The sequence below is a fragment of the Barbatula barbatula genome, assembly GCF_947034865.1.
Source record: "Barbatula barbatula genome assembly, chromosome: 21".
Classification (NCBI taxonomy): Eukaryota; Metazoa; Chordata; class Actinopteri; order Cypriniformes; family Nemacheilidae; genus Barbatula; species Barbatula barbatula.
In genome coordinates this window covers 1020082-1043274 of record NC_136784.1, presented here as the reverse complement: position 1 = coordinate 1043274, position 23193 = coordinate 1020082, and the positions used below count along the sequence as shown (strand labels likewise).

Here is a 23193-nt window from a genome sequence, read left to right as displayed (position 1 = left end):
TTTTTAAGGGCTTTTATTAAATTACATGGAGGTTCAAAAATATTTTTGTAAATTGAATTCCTCTACGTTCATTTTCCTAAGGAATGGGACACATGAGACATTGATGGCCTTTGATCCTATACGTACAGCATCTGAAAATGAAACACGTCAAGCCACTGGTGACCGTGGTGTCCACAGGAAAGTGTTTTTGCTCAGATGTTGCTCGTTCACAGCTCAGGAGATTTCATGTGGAGTTCTCAGCCGTTAAAGTATCAACTTAGTCTCAGATGTTTTCCCTAAAACTGCTTATGAGGAATAAAAAGAGAATCAACTGAGAGTGTGATTGTTGAAACCCATGAAGAAAATTGAGGTGTACATGAATGGTGATTGTAGAGGTGAAACGTGATGAGAAATTCATATTGAGATCTTCAATAATATTGACTATCGATTGCAGACTTGACAAATCCGAGTTCAGTCATTGTCGACATCTCTTCTCAAACTCTAATGACGGACACATTTTGTCTCAGGAAATGTTTCCATCTCATTGACATCTAGGAGAAAATCATAACACTATGTAAGACATCCGTGATTTTCTTTTTGTGGGGGGGTTACATACTTTTACGAAATGCACATTTAATGCACATTGCGTTTGTGACACATATTGCATGCAATTTAACACAGATAAAAAACAAATGATGATGAAGTCCCGTGTCTTCTGTAGATTAAGATTCTCTTGAATTTGTCTTATTCCGCATAGATAAGACTTAACCTTGCCAGCCAGACGTTTTACTGGCAACGAGGATATCTCTGTGATGGAACGGGGGCTGGAGGAACTGACCTGAACCTGTAGATCTGAATGGATGAGAGTCTAGAGTCTGCGTCCCATCCACCAAACATCTCTCCATCACCCCGTCTAGATTAAGCCCACTCTTTTGAACTCCTCCAGTGAGAGCCTCTCCTCCAGAACTCTTATCTTCTGTAACTTTTGAGGGAGTGCTGATCTCTCCGAGGGGTTGAGATAACACAACCGATGGTAAAAGCAATCACGCTGACAAACCCATAAACCTGCTCTGCTGAGGCTCCATTCATCTCTCTACTGATGAGACGCTGGTTGATGTTCAGTTCTCAGAATTCCTCACTGGACAAAACGTTCGAACTGAAACCTACATGTGAAGACATTGAAACTCTGTCTACATTTGCATCTGCTCCCACTCAGAGCTACGAGAAACTGTACCATCATCATTTCTCTCCGGATTCATTCGTAAACTTTTACATGTTTGGGTTGTGCACCTTTAACAGGCCCGGCCGTGTTATCGTAGCTTTTAAATAATAAAGAATTAACGTGTCAGACTTCATCATATCTGTCAGTCATTAAACAAAAAGACGGAAAAAGAAACGCTTGCGTCGTTCATTCTGTAAAACTCAATTTTCTTCCACAACGTTGAGCTCCATCTGAAGTCTGGCAGAACCAAGTCACGTTTTACGGCATAAAACATGAGTCTCTGTCAGTCGTTCTGGGCAGCGTGAATGTTCGGATGGCACCAGACCAGGTTGGCAGGTCTCATCAGAACATCAGGAAGCGGACGTTCAGAAATAAAGCCCTTCACTGGAGTTTAGGGTGGTCTGTGTTATCCTCTCACGCACGGAGCACACGCTGCCAGCGCTGACCCACACAAGAAAAACACCCACGATACCTTACCGCTTCATACACGAACGCCTGCGCGCACAAGAAGAATAATAAACCAGATTCCACAGATTATAGGCCACATGTAGATGGTCCTGTCATCTCTCCAGATCTCTGAGTCATAGAGGTGATGTAACACAGAAGAAAAATTACACCAAGAAAATGTGCTTTACCAAACAATGACTTCCTATATATGAAAGAATCATTTGACAGATTAGACCTTTGAAGGTTAAAGAAGTTCTTTCTCATCGATGAGATCAATTGGAGAGCAAATGGAATCTTTTGGTGAAGTCTCGTGTGTGTCTCAGAAGGCAGAAATCTGGGTTTCAGAAGAGATCTTAACAATGTCACTAAAGTCTGTAATGCAAAGTCGATATGAACACGCCCAATCTCCTGACCTCTGAGAAATACCATTCTCCTTTGGATCAAACATCCATTTCAGCCGGGCATTTTCTCTTTATTTTGCTGGTAACTGTTTTTCCGAACATCAAAACAGACCTGCAAACCATTTCTGGTAAACAACTCCTGAACTTACCAGCGTTTATAAATCTTTTCTAACATTCAGTGCATTGCAGTCTTGAACACATTTCCCGCTGGGTCACGACTGACATTTGTGTCTGTATTATGAATCTTTAGGGTCACATCTTTTGGATGATGTCGTGTGAGCAGCTTAGACCCCTTTCAGGATATTTTACACTTATATTCTTAATGCGACATCTCATCGTAGCGTATGAGGCTGAGCTTTATAAACCAGCCGGTGTCAAACGTTTCACACAAATGAAGGATTATTTCTCTGCAGCAGGTCACGTCGAAAGAATGTTCTTTCTGGTATTTTTCTTCTCTCGCTCTCTCTCTCTCTCTCTCTGCCGTCTTCAATAAAAGAAGGGAATTTAAACGTGTCCCGGGACCCTCTGCTGCTCTCGGTGTCAAGTCAATAACAGGGATGGATGTTTTGTTTGTTTTATGAACAGGCACCGTGGCATTTCAAGATTAAGCAGAAGAATTGTGACATGAGCAGTTTGTCATCATTATTCGCATGATGGATGAAGATTTTCCCGGCACTGCCTCCATGAACCTGTTTGTGGTTCATTTATATCTCACAGTTCTCTAAATATCTGATATTATCCTTTCAGCTGTTTATGAAGAGATTCTTTACAGCTATTTTCTTTTGCGCTTTCCCTACATATACAGTATGTTTACATTTATTTATGTGGCAGTTGCTTTATATATTATATTACATATTACCAGTCGTTTCGTGTCTATCCATTGAATCACTTCACTTATCAAGGTTGATGTAGGATATAGAAGCTAATAAAGACTTAAATACTTTTTGGAGAAAGTAATTTGTACAGTAATCTAATTACACTATTGAATATGTCATTAGTAACTAGTAATGAATGACTTTATCTTACCCAACACTTCATGTAAAAAATGATTTTATATTAAAGGCCTATATATTATAAACACTGTACATCACCCAATGGTGTGCTGCTGTATACCATTATAAATATTTATTTATTTATTTGCTAAAAGAGATCGCTGAACTCTGTTTGTACATTTGTTATGATGTTTTGCAATTTTTTTCTTATGTTATCATGTTTTATTGTGCTTTATTTTGTTAGTTAGCTGTATTTTTGAGTTATCAAGCAGCCCATCTGCAGTTTGATGGATGTTTCTTGGAATGCACGATAACAAAACGTGATGTTTGAACATTTTTAATGTTCTTTGTTTTGTTTTACAGATCTGAATGCACCCGTAAGCCCAATCACAATACATTTCAGCGTCACGATATACAGTAAATAATGTCAAAACCAGTGTCTTGTTGAGCTGTGCTGTTACTTTTATAAACTTTCACCTGGTGGATGAAAAACGGGAAAGGCGTTCTGTAGACTTACATAAAAGAGATATCAATCCGAGTCAGATCTACAGCAGAATATCACGGAGACCTGAAGATGGAGCACATCTCACTTTGGTGCTAAAACAACATAAAAACAGAAACAATATCACTCATTATCCACATTTCATTTGATCTAAATTGTAATACAATAACTGTAAGTTTATGATTATGAGCCTGGTGTTGTGAAGGGTTACTCAATCTGTCTGTATATACAACATCATTCAACTTCTCGGGAATACATGCATGCCGAGTTTCCATCAACAAGACTGTGTTAAATGCAATGTGTCTACTACAGCAATGAATAAACAATACATGAAATGCAAAAACATCTCTAATTGATTTAAATGACCTATAAATAAAACCCAGTGGATGGACACAAAACAGCTATACACGTGCTGTGTAAAACCTTTCGCCCAAGAAACACATTTTCAGCATTATGTCTTACATCAGTCAAGAATACGTGTTAGCAGCGTTTAACCTGCGGCAGGAGGTTTGTGTTCACAGCTGTGTGTTTGAGGTGCGGCTGGGATGAATGACGGGCTCCTCCAGGTAAGTGTTTTTAATGAGGGGGGATCATCTAAGCGCTTCCTAATCTATTTACAAATGATGTTTGCGCTTACTTGTGGAGAACCTAATTACTCTTTTCTGAAAATAGAGCTGATGTCAAACTGAGGTCTGACCACACGGTTTTCCATAAAATAAGCGTCCTGTTTCAGACCGGCGGGTCCAGAGAAAAGCAAACCAAAGGAAGGAATCGTTTTACAGCTGCAGGCCGGGCGGCCCATCTCCAGAGACACGCGGTCCTGCTGGCGTAACTGCTTCAGAAATAAATATTTACTTAACGTCGAATGTACAAGATCTCAAGATCTTTCTCAATAGACTGAACTGAAGAGATGACGGATAAGCAGAATGTGATTTGAAGAGACAGTAAAATAAGAGAATTCTGTCATTTACACACCCTTGTGTGGTAGTAAATCTGTATGTGGGTTTTTCTTTAGTGGAACATAAAATGAGATATTTTGAGAAATGTCTCTGTGGTTTCTGTGTTCATACAATGGAAGTCAATGGATGCCAGTGTTGTTTGATTATCAACATTCTTCAAAATATCTTCTTTTGTGTTCTGCAGAAGAAAGTCATACAGGTTTTGAATGGCATGACGATGAATAAATGATTAAACTATTAATTTAAACACAATTAACACAGTTTGACACGTACATGTAATTCTCCATTTTATTTTTTAAACTAGAGCACAGTCTGAATTATCAATTCAAATCAATAACATTCTCAACGCTGTCAACACATCTTAACTTTCACCAAACTCACAACATTCCTTTTAAAATGTGAGTCCATGAAAGCATCTATACGGTCATCTCTGTGGTCTCAGATCTGTTGGTCATATATCAGAGTCCAACACTCCCCTGATAGCGGTCAGAAGATCAGAGATGCTCTTAAGCACACTTCAAAGGGTTAACCTGATCCCTGAGATTTGCTTAAGCACACGAGGTCGACACACAGCGCTCCTCGACAGCTCCCTGACACGGACGGCAGTGTGGGAAAAATGTGAGAGAAATAAAAAGACCGGGGTCAAACCTGCCAACACACTCCAGAGCCGTGGCTGAGTCCTGTTTACACAAATGACCTTTCTGTCCCACAAAAATCACAATAACGCAATAAGCCTGAGGAGAAACCACTTTTATTTGAAAACTATAATGTCAACATAAACATGACCTTTGACCCAGGACATTTCATGCAGTTATAGTTTCAATCTCTAGCGCAACAGCGAATAATAAACTCTATTTACATACCGCTGAAGTGAAAACAGGGCTCCTGTTGTATACGTTCACGACCACGTGATGGTGAAAATGTCAATCATTGACTTATTTGGTGTGATTTGTTAACTGAACGATTCCTCATCCGGCGTGAAATGAGTTTAACACAGTGTGTGATCACAAAATGAGATTCACATTCACAGAATCTTTTGCATCTTTTCCTTTCGAGAATTACAAAAAAATGATGTTAAAGGACACAAGGTTGTGTGGTCGTGGCCTCTTTACACCCTTTATTTCAATTTGGTAAAAGAAATGTCAAAACCCAATAACCTAAACACTGTAGTATACTTCAGTTTTTACTATAGTAAACTTTGGTAAACAATCCTAGATACTGTAGCGTTTCTAAAACCTTACTGTAGGAAATCTTAAAGTAGGCTATACTACAGTATCAATTCACTATATTTACAGCAGAATACTGAAGTATACATTAACAAAGTGTAGTAAGTATATACAATAATATACTACAGTACACTAGAATTGACTATAGTAAACCCTAAAGAATACTTCAGTATTATTAAGAAAACAAGACACAAAAAGCTGTCCCAGAACAGACTCTTCATATAAACCAACATGAAAAAATAGTAGGGGCGAAGCAATTGATTTATACATTTCTGTGAATATTTCGTATGCTTCAAACGAACGCAAATATCACAAATGCATAACCAGACTGTGACAAGAAATAAGTGACATTCTGTCAATTTCTTGCTTCATAGTTAAATCTCATTGGTCCAAAATGTTGCTCTACAAAGTTGAAATATTGTATTCCGGTTAGAAACTCGTATCAGTCAGGTCGATGTTTGGACAATTTTTGCCTCACCTCACGTTGACACGATTAACAGAAATGTTTCTCGTATCAAACATTAAAAATCCCATAGACATCAGTTCAACAGCGCAGTGGTTTTGAGAGCCGTGTGGTGAGATCCTGCTACGGTTTGGTTATAATGTGGGGTAAATGAAGCTCAGCGGTCATCGCTGCTCTTTATTTAGCTTCACACACAACAACAACAACAACAACAACCGTAGAAGGAAGATCAGAGGCCGGCAGAGGTCAGAGGTCACGTACAGTGTCACACTAACAGGGTCTGAGCGAGTGATTGAAGATGGAGTTTCAGTGCGGAGGATGATGAGTTCAGCACAGGTGCATTTAAACCCCACATACCCGCAGTAACCTTTCATTAACACGTTTTCAACTTTTCATATTCCTTCTCTTTCTCTTTGTGTAAATGTCAGGGTCACATTTCACATCAAAACTATAGAAATAACAGAAAAAAAACCTGTTTCTATTTGTTGTACTGATCAAGGCCCTATATTATGAAAGTAAAGTCAAAGTCATTTGTTGACATTTTCATATTTTTGAACACCACTAAAAAAGTAAAAAATCTTTTTCATTAGGAAACCAAACACTCACATGGTGAAGAAATACTTTTAAAAATATAATTGTATAATTTGTTTCATATTCGAATGAGAACGAGATTTCTGTGAATGAAGGAACATTGAGGGAAATATTAATGTTATCATTCTAATCCTAGTAATTTATTGAGGTGAAATGTGTCCTGATTTTCTACATCTTTCATAACATCCTCTCTCTTTCTTTCTCAAACATCAGTTTCCGTCATATTTTGCAGCCGGCGTTCAGCATCGCTCTGCATCTCCTGTTCTTCACCTGTCTCTCTCTCTCGCTCCTCGTCTCTCTCTGTCTCCTGTGGCTCTTGTTTCAGTCTCATCACTTTGGTGTTGTGTGAAGTGTTACTCCGGATCACTCCAGCAGGAGGCGACGTCACCTCCGGCTCTCTCTGCTCTGATGAAGAGCCCTCCTCATCTTCCTCCTCCAGAAGAGTGCTGGGGTTCCTCAAATGCTCTATAGACTGAGACAGAACCTACACAAAGGGAGCACGTGCGAGTTCGATGAATGAAGAGAAGAAACTATTTTAGGTTTTTATTAGAACCAGTCGGCCAAAGGTTCTTAAAAAAACATTTATTTCCTTTTAATAGTCTAAAGAACGCTTTTTATCCTTATGGGGACATTTGGTACCCACAAAGGAGGCGACACCTGTACATACACAACCGGTTCAAATTTTTTCTACTTTTTTCTATATTTTCTATAAAATATACGTTAACGTTATGTTTAATCATCTTCACCTTTTGAATAGAATTTGCAGAGATGTTTTCATGTCAGATGATGTTACCTGACTTATATGGACCTGCTGGTGGAGTTGTTTCTGCTTCTCCACAAAGTTGTGATGCTGTTGTTGGAGGACCAGCTGTGCCAGTGCACTCTGAGGGAGCGGTGCCGACTGCGTTCTGTTCAGCGGACGGTGACGCGGTAACCTGGAGCGAGAGCTCGCGGCCACAGAACGATCTTTCATCACCAGAGGAGATGGAGAGAGAGCAGGAACACTGCCTGTGACTGAGAGAGAGACATTAAACACGTGCAGCAGAATCAAAAACCATCCTTCAGCATTTTTAATCAATGGCTAAAAATGTATGTATTCAGGAAAACTGTCATCAACTAGTCATCCTTTTAACCCTTTTGTGCCTAGTCCATTTTAACCGGTTCTGCATAGTCACAAATGTATATTCAAAAGAAATAGTTTTAAGTGCATTACATGCAGAGCAGATCAAACTTCTTAAAAGTATTTCAACCTTACACTACCGATCAAAAGTGTTTTAGACACTAAACGTTTGATCTGAAGGCGTATGCTTACATATTTGACATTAGTTTAGTTGACAAAAATAAAAATTTGCAAAGTTATATATTGCCGACAGAATAAATCACAACTCCTCTAATATTGTTTAAAAGGCATCTCAGGGTGAGATCTCAAGAAGCTGCTTGAGAAAATGTTCAAGATAAACTCTAGTCAAACGGCAAAGATGATCAAATATAACATGTTATATATATATATATATATATATATATATCAGTTAGTTAAAAATAATTCCCATAGTTCCCTTTGTTTTATTTCATAGTTCGATGAGTTTGTTATTATTCTAAAATGTAGAGAACGCATAAGTGAGTTGAACTTTTGACCGGTATTGTGCACACACACACAAACCATTGCAACTCAAGTTTGTTTTTTTATTATTGGCAAATGTAATCTGTAAAATGTGTGTAAAGGGTCTGATCTCGCTTTCGTCTCAACGGTTGCTCACCGGGTGACATCATCCTCTGCTGTCTCTGCTCTTTCAGCAGCAGGTGTTGTAGAAGCGCCTGCTGGCCGTGGCTCACTTTAGACTCCAGCGGGGCAGGTAACGCGGGTGCCGCGAGTCCCTCTATGGTCCAATCCTTCAGCGCCGTACCCGTCTGACAGAGGAGACCGAAGATCAGACATTTCTCATCAACTTCTGATTATTTTACATTCACAATCTACATTCATTTACACCTCCATATACTCTTCATGTGGTCTCATTTGTTGAAAGAGCAACATCTAAGCGACATTTTCTTCTGGATGCAATAATAATTATAAGTTATGTCTTATCAAACTCCATCCGCTCAAAAACACAAAAACATTCTCCTATTTTTACATCATCACCGACACCAAGTTTTCAAACAGACTCGCTCACATAATGGCGCCTGAAACATTAATAACCTCAACCTTTTTAAAACCCGTCCCGTCAGCATTCGCATCCAGAAGTTGCACGAAACGATGGCGCTGCTTTTAGAAGTCCCCGGCGTGTCATTTAACTGCTTCAGTGTTAACGTGTTGAAAGTATTCTCGTCCTAACGGTAAAAGTGAGCCGTTGTTGGCGTGTTACACGGTTTCCAAACACCATTACTTGAACTTTTTAACAGGCCGTGATGAACGAGGGGCTAAACTGGCCCGCTGAAACCCTAAACCCAGGCTTCTTATTTACCTAAGGGCTAAAGATCCCACAGGTCAGAGGTCACGGGCCCCCGGGGCTGTACATTCATCCAGACGAACTCCAACACAACAAATTACACAATCAAAATTTAAGATCTTTTCTCCTCTTTCTCATCTCGGCTCCTAATGCGCTCGGCAAATTCCTTACGAAGTATTTTCTACATTCTCCACAAATAGACGCGTCTCTGTGTCTCCTAAAAATACTGTACAGCCGCCCGGCTTTTTCTGTAGGATCTATTCATATCTGTTGCTCAGCAGATCAACACATTTTTATCGCTCAGAGATTTCTTCTTTATAGCTCGGAAGAAGGTCTGGGACGGCAGACGTTTCGTCTGAAACACACAAGATTTGTCACAACTTTGAAGAAGCTTTCAAAATGGACTCTGGAGAATTGTATGAGAAAAGATTGAATTCATATTGAGATCTCTGACGGTTTGGAGACGTTAGTGTCTGGTGAATCTGAGCAAAGTTTGAGACACTGATCTCGACTGAAACTTTCTCAGGGGACAAATATGAGAAGCGCAAAACTTTCATTGCCGTCTTAGAGCAACAAATGAGATCTCATGTGTGAATGATGGTTTGGCACAAACGTTCTCAGTTGTTATATTTGTTTGGACAATTTGAGTGATGTCATTGTGTTTGTGTGTGTTTTGCACTTACACAGATGTGCACGTGGGCCGGATGTAGACCCAGCGTGAGGTTTGGTAGCGAGGGAGATGTGTATAAATTCAGCAGGGACACAGATCCATCCGTCTGCAGGACCGCTCCCTGAGACAGACATCGCTGGAGGACAGAGACAGAAAAACCATTACATCACCTCTTACATAAGACACAAATACAGGTGTGTGTGATTTCAGCTCTTGGTTTTTTTAATAATCAACACTTGGGGTAGCAATAAAACTCTCTCTCTCTCCGTCTCACACACACACACACACACTCGTTACACTTGACTATAATAGTCTGTGTGCAGGAGGAGAGCGAGGCTCACTGCCCGTGAGGAAATGCTTGGGCAGAACTTCACAGGGGAACTAAACCTCGCTCCCCCAAACGCCAACGCGGCCAGAAACCACAGCGGAAAAGAGCCATCACAGTTAGTTCAGCGATAGACACACACCTACAAACTCCATAGAACTTAAACATGATTAAACTAACACTCATAATCACATGTAACGTGCTGTTAGAAATGTTTCATGACGACTGTTCGTTCGGCAGGCAGGCAGGCCGACCCCCGGGGGGCGTATCTGCGTTCCCTCAGCACACAACAGATCGTTCCCTTCACCTCCTCGTCTGATAAGAGTAATGACACACTGACATCTAACCAGGGATTTTATTTGGTTTCCGTTTTTCAGGGAGGAGTGCAGTACCCAAGAATGCAACCGATGCACGCAAGCCCATGTGAAAAAATACAGCAGTAGCACACTTTTTGAACCTTGCCATAGTAAATATTAAAGTATACTACAGTATTTAGTACAGTTTAACAAATCGCTATAGTTAATACTACAGATACTGTAGTATACATGTCAATGAATTCAAATACGGCATCATTTACCATAACTTACTATAGTAAATATGATAAATGTATGTCTTTTAGTTACTTTTAAAACATTTACAAGGCGTAAAAGTGAGAAAAAAAACTATTTGTCAAGCTCACTTCCTGGTGATAATGTTTTGATGAACACAGAAACATGTTTTTTACAGTCCAGGGATTTTGAATAAAGTGTTATGTTAAATTTTTAAAAACATGTTACAAAAAGTTAAAACCAAAGTGGTGAAAGTAAGTTTCAGGTAAATCAAGAGTCAAGTGATGTTCATCTTAAAGAAGGTGAGCTATTGAAATGGTTGGTACCTGGATTTGAGCCGTGGATCGATACGAGGCTCCGTTCTCATTGTTGCGCGAGCCAATCGGTGAGCTGGGTCCAGAACCTGCAGAGCTGTCATTGGCTGAGGAATCTAAAGTTAAAGACAAACGAAAGTGAGTTCTGCGCTTATATTACACCAATGAGTTCAGTGTTTCATGTCTCAGGTTGTTGTTACCCGTCAGTTCTAGAGTTCGTTTCTTCAGCGGCGTGACAAGCACGCTGCCGTCTCTCCGGCGCATGGGAGCGCTTCTCCTCTCAGAAACCTTCTGCTTGAGTCTGGACCTCACCTTCAGATTGGGCTCGGACGCTGAACGATGACAGAAATCAGATTTATGGTGACAAACTGATATATACACTGATAAATATTTTTATAGCTTGAATTAATGACATCAATTTGGCAAAATGGATCATGTAAAAATGTACATAACTATAAACTAAACATGATGTAACTCAGATATCAGAATTAGATGATTCAGCCACAAAATCTGACACAAGTAGACTGCAACGGACTGTTAAAGCAGCCGAGAGGCTTGTTGGTGTGCCCCGGCCCATCCTCCAGGACCAGGGTGAAGAAACAGGTCGGTGACATCATCTAAGACCCCTCCCACCCTGGACACAATCTGCCATCAGGCACACGATACAGAACACTGCGCAATAGAGCATCTAAGAACAGCTTCTTCTCGCAGGCCATCTCATTCCTAAACAGCTAGTACATCCCCCATAACCTCCTAGTTGTTCAGTGCAATATCTTCACCCTTACAATTTATGTAAATACATATGATTATATTTTTTGTGGTTATAAAAATGCACAGTACACAATTGTAATATACAGTAGGAACACTTGCACATGACTAAACTGCACCTTTGAATAGCATTTATATTTTTATCCTCTTTCTAGCCTCTAGAATATTTTCATTGGGATATTGCCAGAGCCCTGCTGTTTCCAATCCCTTCAATCCCTCACCAGCCCATCATATGTGATTGTGTAAAAGTTTTATGATCCACACACAAACACACAGATAACATACACACGTACAGTAGACACACACACACAAACGCACACACACACAGATAATACACACACACACACACACACACACACAGATAATACACACACGTACAGTAGACACACACACACACACACACACACACACAGATAATACACACACGTACAGTAGACACACACACACACACACACACACACAGATAATACACACACGTACAGTAGACACACACACACACACACACACACACACACACACACAGATAATACACACACGTACAGTAGACACACACACACACACAGATAATACACACACGTACAGTAGACACACACACACACACACACACACACAGATAATAAACACACGTACAGTAGACACACAAACACACAGATAATACACACACGTACAGTAGACACACACACACACACACACACACACACAGAGATAATACACACACGTACAGTAGACACACACACACACACACACACACACACAGAGATAATACACACACGTACAGTAGACACACAAACACACAGATAACATACACACACGTACAGTAGACACACACACACACACACACACACACACACACACACAGATAATACACACGTACAGTAGACACACACACACACAAACACAAAGATAATACACACACGTACAGTAGACACACAGATAATACACACACTTACAGTAGACACACACACACACAGAGAATACACACACGTACAGTAGACACACACACACACACACACACACAGAGATAATACACACACGTACAGTAGACACACACACACACACACACAGAGATAATACACACACGTATAGTAGACACACACACACACACACACACAGATAATACACACACGTACAGTAGACACACACACACACACACACACAGAGATAATACACACACGTATAGTAGACACACACACACACACAGATAATACACACGTACAGTAGACACACACACACACACACAGATAATACACACACGTACAGTAGACACACACACACGTTATGAAGTAGCTCACAGAAGTTAATGTGTGGTCTGTGTTCAGGTCTACTGAGGAATTCTGGGATATCTCCCAGTTGTAATGAGGTAAGAACTGCATGATCAATTCCATCCTTCATCTGGATGACATTAAAACAGAGTAACAACTCTTAACTGCCTGAGAAACCAGTACCTGCCAACCACAAACCTCAATAGTATTCGTTTTTAAACTAACACACAGACACTGACAGTGAGAGAGAGATTTGGGCCTGAGGACGGGGAAATCCTCTTTTCTGTCCTACTTTGACTGCTGAATTTGAAAAAAAATCCACCAGATCTACTCTGGAAATCCAGCCGCCGCACAGACGCCACGCTCTGACTGCTGAATGAGCAACAAACACACAACAACACGACTACAACACACACACACGAGTCGTGGTCTGACTGTGTGTCTCTGGATGGAGATGAGGGCAGATGAGGAAAATATTAACACACAGCCAAAGACTGACTGATGACACCGCTGGAGTCTTTCTTTAAATATTCCTACTGTGCACGAGTCATCAGAATATTTCAATCTTAAGAAAACACAATACTTTGTTCTGAAATTATTCAACAACATATCATTTGCTCCACCGTAGGAATGTTTCTAAATCGCGTTAACCAACAGACAGAAACACTGATTTATGAATAATTGCACATTTTGAGAACGTAAAACACACTCACAACGCCTCACAATGCTCCCGAATCAATATGTTTATAATTAGAAAATCATTCATATTCTTCAGCAATTTCATTGATTTCCTGTTTGAACTCTTTGACAAGTAAACCAAAAAAAACATGACTGTAATGAAACGGATGCCGCGAGATTACAGTCAGATTACAGTAATGAGCTAATATTGTAATTCAGCCTCTGTGACACATGATGAATAAATGCTATTAGAAAAATACCGCACAAATATTTGCCCAGCAATTAGCTGGAAGGATTTACACGTTTATAATTCGCAGGGTAAATACGCATGTGTTTACGTTGGGCCGCGTCATTACACGGCATTTCCAACGCTGCCCGACTCAAACTTCCTTAAACAAACACTTGTTCGGCGGAGTAACATGGATGAGAAGGTGACTGCTGAGGGGGGTCACAGAGACCCCATCAGCACCTGCACGGCTGACCAGCTCCATATGTTCATCCAGCGCCACTGCTTTACAGTGAGGAACACACATGTTCCAAGAGCGTTGCCATGCAGATGCTAAATGGGGTTACCAGGGTACACACTTTGGTCGACGTAATATTCTGCTTACAATATTACATATCTTTTAGGATCACACCTTTACCATTTACATTTGTAGGGCTAAAAAAAATAAGTAGGGCTGTCAAACGATTTATCACATCCGGAATGAAAGTTTGTATTTAAATAATATATGTCTTTGTACCATGCGTATTCATTTTGTATTTATAAACACACATATATATATATATATATATATATGTTGACATATTTAGGAAATATTTACATTTATATTTACAGATTACTTAAACAATATATAAATGTTTATTCATTTTTTATTTCTCATATATCTTTTAATATATGTATGTAAGTGTATGCTTCTATCAATACAAAATTAAGATGCACGGTACACTGACATATAATACAGTATGTAAACACAAACGTTTATTTTGGAGGCGATTAATCGCCATCAATCCTTTGACAGCCCTAAAAATAAGTACACTTCAAGTGCATATTTAAGCAAAGCAAGTACGCCTAGACATACTTTATACTATACTTTAGCAGTATGTACTACAAGTAGTACACTTGGAAGTGTACTATTTTAAGTCTACCTCATCATTTATAAAACTGTACTTTTTAAGTATCTAAGTAGACTGAACGTATACTGAGGAGTATACTAATAGCACACTTGTAATAGTGACACTTGCCTTTGAGTCTCTCTTTCCTAACACAAACAGACCTGTCGCTTGCACATCACGACAACCCCCACCTGTCAATCATTCGGCCGTGAAGGGTCCTGACCAGGGCAAAGAACAAGCACTACCTTCATGATCATCCCCCCACACCCCCCGCCTGGCAGAATCAAGCGGGACAGACGGGAAGTGGGGGACGGCTTCTCCAAAACTCATTTCAAATCCAGACGGGACAGTTTCATCTTTGACAAAACTCTTCGTTTTACACTCATGCACGATAGAATGGACTTTTCTTTCTGCTCGTTCTGTGTTTTAATTGGCCCTCTGTTGGTTCTGATGTACGGGCAGAAACCGGAGCTTCAGGAAGCGGCCCTGCAGACTGTCTTGTCAGCGTAGACAAATTATTCCACTGACAAAAATGCGGCCTGTTTTTCTTGTCGCTTTTCTCTCTCCCCGTTTCGTTCCTGTTGTTTTTGTATCCCCCCTCATGCGCCGGACGGGCCTCTTTTTAAAAGCTGTTACCTGAGTTATTGAGAGCGCATGAAAAGACGCCCCAGAGCTCCACGCTGATCTCTGATAGGCCCGAGGTTGTGCAGACCCCTGCGCTTCAGAACAATTCCCCCAGAGGTTTGCGGTATTCTGGACCCTTCCTGGTGTTTAGCCGTGCTGGAAATTCCGTGAAAACAGTGCTTGGATGAAGACCAGGTCTATTTTTACCTTCCCTTTTAAAACAAGATTCAGTGTTATCGCTCTGTACGGACTACAGTATCACCTTCCTCTACAAACTCATCATGAAATCAACCTCAGGACGAGACGTTCAGAAGATATCAAAGATCGAGAGTTCCTGGGAAAAGAAAGCTCTTTAATGGCTCCCAAGATTTTAGTGGAGTTCTAATGGTATCCAGTAAGTGAGTTACACACCACCAACAACTCTTTTTATAATTTTTTTAAACTTCAAAATCTCGTTTAGTCTTATCTATCACCCAGTGCCTAAAAGCGAGGGGTGAAAGGTCAAATGCTCACAAAGAGCACCCTAGTGTCTGTCGCTCTTCCAGGCCGATCCGCCAAGCGGACAATCCGATGTCACCTACTTCCTCGTGCCCAGGAGGAGTTAACCTCTCAGATGTGATTAGGGGGCAGAGAAGCGAACCCCTCTGCCTGGCCCGGGTTCAGTCTCTACAACCCCTCCGCTGGATAATTGTTTGCAAACCTCTGGACCGTGCGCCCCGGGGCACTGTGCGGGCACAAGCGTGGTCATTCTCACCGGGCTGACCCTAAAGCTAAACAGGGTCACCCATCAGCCCCATTTAGATCTGCCCATGGGCCACGGTGACACGCGCGGTTGACCGTTGACCCCGGTGATTAAATCTGGGCTAGATGAATCTGCAAACATTTAGGCAGTGTCACCTCCGCCGGGCCCCTGTGACACCGCAAGAAAACACATCGATTCATATCTCCCGGACGGATCTCCGGTCAAATTGTGCCATAAGCAACGGGACAAAGAATACACAGCATACATTTAAACCTGAAGACGATTCTTTAATTATTTGCTCATTCTCATGTCTCTCTAAACCTGTATGACTTTCTTTCTGCAGAACATAAAAGAAGATATTTTGACGAATGTTGGTAACCAAACCAAACTGAACCCCATTGACGTCCGTTGCATGAACACAAAACCACAGAGACATTTCTTGAAATATCTTCCTTTGTGTTCCCCTGACGAAATGATGTTTACTTTTTGGTGCACTATACCTTTAAGTTTCAGTGCATGCATGTCTCAGATTAAACTGATTTTATAAGGATCACAGAACAGAATTCTTCACTGTGACCTCTGAACTTTGACCTACCAGTTTTCCTGAGAGGGAAGTCGTCTCTGTAGTCCAGGCCGGAGGTCAGGGGGTATTTGAAGGTGGGAGGGGTTTCTCCTTGCGGTGGAGAACTCTGTTCTGCAGGACCCGGGTGGGCAGAGCTGGAGAACAGAAACATGATAAAATGACCCCTCAGTTCTGACCGATGAGAATTCAGATCGCTCATGATGAGACGCACCTGTACCAGAGTTTCGAGCGGCTGAGGGGGTAACCAGCGCTGGACACTGACGGATCTTTAGCTGATTTACTCATCAGAAAGTCGTGCAGTTTCTGTCGTACTTCAGTGCTCGCCATTGAACCTGCAGCACAAATACGTATCATGCATATCTGTAAACAATACATTTTGGTCAGGTGACAGATGGTCTGTCTATAAAAACCACTGATGTTGATTTTCTCAAAAAAAGAGATATTTCACAGAAATCTTCAACTCTTACATTAATGCTAATCTTTACTCCTTATATTGTATTGATGTAGAATCTCTGTACTTCACAATAAGCCTTTTGATGTACAGATTGTCACTGACGCCCTGTGCATATGACAAATAAATGTGAAACTTGACTTGAATTAATTTGAGTTAATTATACTTAGTGTTAATTCATGAGAACACTATCAGACTCTTTATGGATCTTACAAATAAAAGGTTCTTTAAAAGGTTCTTCACAGCGATGCCATATGAACCATTTGTGGTTCCGCAAAGAAAAATTCAGTCCAAGGTTCTTTAAGGATCCATCTATTTCTTACCTTTTCATAATCTTTTTCGCCAGTGAAACAAAAGGTTCTTCGGATGTTAAAGGTTATTTATCGAACCAAAAATGTACAAAAAGGTTATTTTATGGCATCCTGAAGCACCTTTGTTTTTAAGAGTGATACAATACGTAATATATATCCAAATAATAAAAAAGCCTAATATTATTTGGTTATATATTATGTATTGTATTTAATTTTAAATAGCTGAAAATTTATTCTTCAGCCTGCTTAAAAATATATAAAATGCTGCTTAGCAAATTGAATGGCACAAGATTGTTCCTACAATGACTTCAATGCACCGCAATTATAAATTCCCTCTCGTGTGAAGACACAGCGCCACCTTGTGGTGAGTCGGGTACTTTACAGGGTTAAGTCGTGATTGAAACTAGAGAGATGTGATGGGCGGTGTGTTCAGTGTTTATTGACTGACTCTCTTTAGATCTCTCCTTCCTCCTTTGATGCTGTTTCTGAGTTTCTCTCCTGTGAACCTCCTTCTCCTCATCTCGCACCTCCTCTCTCTCCTCCTCAGCCACGAGCCGATGCTCCTCGGCGAACACCTCCTGCTGCTGCCGAAGGGTTAACAGAGCCTGCTGGAGCTGAGAGAGAGAGAAATACAATGTAACTCACTCCATTTCATAAACGTACACCCGCGGAAAAAATTGAGAGAGCATTGAAAATATTGTTATTGCATTTCTAAGTGTATTGGGGCCATTGTTTGAATTTCAACAAAATCAAACCTCAGAAGTGACGACGTCAACCAACAGCAATGTGAAAGACTGACAGCATGACAAGACACATGAAAACTGAAAAACTACGGGGACACATGAGGTCTGAAAAAATTCAAATACTGAGTTATTTTCAGCTGTTTCTCCATTTTCCATTTTCAGCAAATGAATGCAAATAGAAGCAATACTTTAATAGTAGCAATTCTTTAATAATTGGTAACACGTTAACAATAAAGAGTAACTTCAGAAAATGAGAAAAAAAATTGAAATGTCTCTTCATTTATTCCGTGGTTGTATAAACACCTGTTTTGTATAATGAACTGCTGTGCACATTGCAGAACTGAAACAATGAAATAAAACTTCCGTGGTTGTGATGGGAATATACAGGTATTTAAACTTGATTCGCAGCAATGCAAAACACTGTATGGATCAACATTTTACACATACAACATGTGGTGTTACGTTTAAAGGAGACTTTCCATAGACACAATGACTCGAATACTGTACAAACTGTATATTATAAAAAACATCATTTAGTTCCTCATGAAACCAAAATAATGTTCCCACAAGGTTAAAATGACGGGATTATTATTTACTAATAGTGTTTACCCTTACACACTCACACACACACACAGATGTAATGAGATTAAGCACTTTAACACTAATGGTAGACAGCGCAGATCTAGTTAAATCATTTCCTCTGGTTCAGCCAAGAGATCTTAATCCACACTGACCTGCTTTTCAAAACAAAGATTGACTTTATCTCATCCAGAAATATCTTACACAACAATAACAAACAACAAGCCTTCATTAAGTCTTCATCCACACTAATGAATCAACGTTCAGGATCAGTCCAGAAGCTTGCTTAACATTTTACATGAATCGGTTTTCGTTTTTGTGTTAAGCGGGACAACAGACTCTGACATGTCACACACCTTGATGTGTTCCTCAAGCTGGGCCTGATGCTGTCTCAACAGAATCTGGTGCTGTTTCTGGAACTCGGAGATGAGGAGCTGTTTCTGGATCTGTTGCTGTCTCTGGATCAGCAGCAGCTCGCGCTGCAACTGCTTCTCCCATTCGTCCGAATCACGGTCCCAGTCTAACATACTGACCCCGGACCTGCCCACCACGGGCAACACCTCTGAAACTGACGCACAGAGAGAGATCATAGTTATTGATGATAGAATTACATTTCACAATGAGTTCACGTGTGTGTGATGGAGCGCAGAGAATGAAAACATCACATTCAAATCCTGCTTTAAGTCTTTTAATAAACCCAAGGGCTCATTCTGCATCGAGGGTCTTTTTATGGGGGCTATTTCAACAGCTTTGAGCGTAAACACAGAGTTAGGTCAAGAGGCCGGTGTTTAAGAAGGAAATCTTCTTTAAACAGCATCTAAAGCGAGACCGCATGTGACCGGCGCATTAGAGCTGCAGTTGAAGTATTTTTACACATGAACAAAACAGAGAGGAAAGTGTGTGTGTGCGTGTGTGTGTGTGTGTGTGTGTGTGTACAGATAATGGTCTGGCCTCATGCCCTAAAAAAATCTGACCTCTTTAAACCCCTTTAAAACATGGCCTTAATCTGTTACCCAAAAACAAACCCTTACTAATAAACACAGTTGTGAGTACACAAAGCTTCAACACACAAACACACACATGAGTTCACAAATGATGTTTCTCAAAACAGCATTGAGATCAAGCTGAGAGCAAAACTGGACTTTTAAAGGGATAGTTTAAAGATTCTGTCATTTTTTTCTCTCTCATGCGGTTTTAAATCTGCATGTGAGCACTTCTTCGGTGGAACACAAAAGAAGATATTTTAAGAAATGTCTCGGTGGTTTGGTGTTCATACAATGAAAGTCAATGTTTCACAATACCTTCTTTTGCGTCCTGCAGAAGAAAGTCATACAGGTTTGATATAAGAGTGAATAAATAAATGAATACACGATGGTCATTACAAAGTCAAACATTTCTCCTCCAATCCTTCCCACGTCAATTATTTTTATTTCTCCTCTGTAACTTTAGTCAAACATCATAAACAAAAGTGTGAAATTGAGAACTCCATTCAATCTCGTGAACAACCTCTTAGCATGAGAACCTTCCTCTGATGTTATCTCAGTTTCACTGGGGTTACTATGAAACAGACCAGAGTTGCATCTGACTCAGAACATCAGCATCACGTCGTTTGCAGGTGCTGAAATAAAAGCTGGGCCGTTGTGAAATCATCTCTCGCCACCACGACTCCATCAGGCCCCCGGCCCAGAATACACAGACCCCCAAAACAGAACCACTACACGGGCCAAGTGACACAAGTGTCAATCGTCCACAAAAATACCACGGCATGTGACTCACGAACTTACAAAACACACAATCGTCCCGTTACTTCAACTACGGCTCGTAAACGTCACGCTGCTCTTGTTTGGTGTTAGTATTCAAGAGACGGAGCAAAACTAGTGGGCATTATAAAGTCTTCCGGTGTGCAGTAATGTGAGGAGTTAACTCAGACGGAATGATAACCGGGGCTAATCTTAGCCGCTGTATTTTGGTTTTAAGGCATTAAGAGTCTAAGAATAGTCAGGCTTGAAGTCAAGAGGCCAAAGCCACGGGCAGCGACGGAGCGCAGAGGCACACGAGGGGTAAATAACTGCCCCTCACGCCACTCGCCAGAGCACCTGAGCCAAAGCTTTTTCTTAGAAATGTCAAATCAAGAATGACGTTAACATGAATGATGTTAGGGCAATTCCACCGTTATAGACGTGACATGTTGCGTTATGGACATAATAATGGAATCAATTTGATACGAATATATTGTAGCATCTGTTTACATATTTTGCTGTTGTGGATGTGACGAAAAAATAACATGGTTTTTGGGAGACGACAAACCTTTGTAGGATTTCTGGGAAATAAAATGCACGATCCTGAAGCAATAATACGGAGAAGGGATGCCTCTATAGAACATCAAATACTGACTTCATTTTCATTTTCATGTGTCCATTTATGAGGAATATGTTGAGTTATGGATGTGACAATCCTGAAAATGGTTCTTACCTGTCTATGAAAAATCCTGCGCATTACAAATGCTTTACAAAGAAATACGTTAATTTAATTCATACTTAATTTTTTCATGGTAAGGTTGACATTTTCACGGAATTTCCCAGTAAACTCAAAAATACATTTTGATGACTAAATGCGTGTGGGTTAATGTACACAGAAAGCTTTCATTTCTGTGGTTATTCTTCAGCTTACATTTACAGACCATGACCCAGTGTGGCGACATTTCAAGTGAACTTTCCCATGCACTCTCTTAAAGTGTGCATCTGTGCAGCGCAAAAGAGAACGGGTTTCTTTTCATTTCTACTGCAACAGACAAACAACACGTGACAATAGTATCAATGCTTTATGGTGTGATTCCATACTGAAGTACACAACTCTACACACTATGTAGACTAGAATGTATTTTCCTTATTCTAGCCCTTCAAGTATGCAGTAGTACTACGCCAGACATGAGAACGTCTGACAGAAGTGCAAACCGGTCGACTGCTCTTCAAAAGATTATTTTGGGATGATTTATTTGTTATTTTTGCCTTTATTTTGTACAGTAACAGAGAGAGGACAGGAAGCGAAGTGGGTGAGAGAGGGGGTGGGATCGGGAAAGCACTACAGCACTATATGTCGGAGAACTAACCACAAGTCTATCCGCTCCGACCTCTTCAACATTTCTAAAACGACAGAAGGATCTTATGAGCAAACACTGATTTAAGATCAGCTCTTCGTGGCTGGACATCCATCTGATGTTCAGACAAAACAGATGAAAGAAGCAACAATTCATTTCATTGGAGTCACTTGTTTTACATGAATGAGATGTAACAAAACATTACAACATCTGGGAAATCTCAATAAGTTTGACCTGGTTAATAGCTGTTGAACCCTACATGCACACACGCAAACACACGCAAATACAACTGAACCTAAATTAACAGAGATCAATTTGAGATTACATTTTTTAAACCACATCATCTCACATTTCCTTGACTTCTATATCACCTAAATCTCAAACTGTTCACCAAAAATGGTAATATAAAATGAGATGATCTGTGCTATCCACACATTGAATAGCTCTGGTTCTGCTTTAATACAGTAGTTATCTTTTAGGTTGAGTTTTGCAGAAATATCTACAACAAATTATCAAACATATCTGAGAACTCTATGACACAGAAATGTCTCCTCACGTGTGGTACCTGATTCGCTGGCAGTGCCGTGTGTGTCTGATATTCTCCTCCTCCACTCAGCAGTGATGCTCGAGTCCACCTCGTAAATGGTCTGCAGCATAACTTGTACTTGACCTCACAACAGAGACGCTTCTCCGCGTCACAATACTTTTCCTTTTGTTTTCCTCTGGCTTTTCTTCAGCTGTCCCTCGATTCTCATCAGACGGATAAAGGATAAAACGCAGGAAGCGTTACAGGTGACGACATCAGCTCTCCTACTGGCTTTCCATCTCTGTACAGCTCACTCGCTCTGTCTCTCTGTTACTCTTCATAACCGCGCGCTCTCTCTCTCTCTCTCTCTCTCTCTCTCTCAGGTGCCAGGAATAGCAGCAGGACCAGCCCAGGACAGAAATAGGCCGGGCCAGACCAGGGGAGCAGAGCAGCGGCCAGATGCTGAAAATAGCAACACCAAAACACAGCTGTCTGCCTTCATCTTTCCCCTGAGTGCTCACTGTCTCTTTCATTTCTCTCTCTCGCTCTCTCCCCCCGAGGGAATCGCACAGAAATGCATCGGACCGAATAAAAAAGACATTTTCTTTCATAGAGTAACTGAAGTCCACT

At 40.6% G+C, this 23193-nt stretch overlaps 1 protein-coding gene across 4 annotated transcripts; it reads right to left on the bottom strand.

Annotated features, from left to right (window-relative positions):
* Positions 1–3362: 3362 nt before the first annotated feature.
* LOC306910728 (histone deacetylase 9-B) lies at positions 3363–22953 on the bottom strand. 4 transcript variants are annotated; one of them, XM_079485513.1, is made up of 12 exons: positions 22603–22904; positions 19297–19508; positions 18067–18232; positions 17068–17188; positions 16869–16990; positions 11284–11415; positions 11096–11199; positions 9910–10032; positions 8540–8690; positions 7576–7796; positions 7053–7266; positions 3363–3638 (listed from the first exon to the last, which is right to left on the bottom strand). In XM_079485513.1, the coding sequence occupies exons 1-12, from the start codon at positions 22691–22693 to the stop codon at positions 3628–3630; spliced, it is 1668 nt and encodes a 555-aa protein (XP_079341639.1). In that variant the 5' UTR covers positions 22694–22904; the 3' UTR covers positions 3363–3627. The 4 variants fall into 4 exon arrangements, with proteins under 4 accessions (XP_079341639.1, XP_079341638.1, XP_079341637.1 ...); XM_079485512.1 differs by having other exon boundaries at positions 22594–22831; XM_079485511.1 differs by lacking the exon at positions 3363–3638 and having other exon boundaries at positions 5236–7266; positions 22603–22953.
* Positions 22954–23193: the final 240 nt, after the last annotated feature.

Excerpts from the sequence above, each read along its gene's own strand:
- LOC306910728 (XM_079485510.1), bottom strand. The coding sequence starts at position 22,693 with ATGCTGCAGACCATTTACGAGGTGGACTCGAGCATCACTGCTGAGTGG. Across the intron at positions 11,416-16,868 it reads CTTCCCTCTCAGGAAAACTG|CGTCCGAGCCCAATCTGAAG; the intron begins GTAGGTCAAAGT and ends GTCATCGTTCAG. Across the intron at positions 10,033-11,095 it reads GATCCACGGCTCAAATCCAG|CGATGTCTGTCTCAGGGAGC; the intron begins GTACCAACCATT and ends TCTGTCCTCCAG.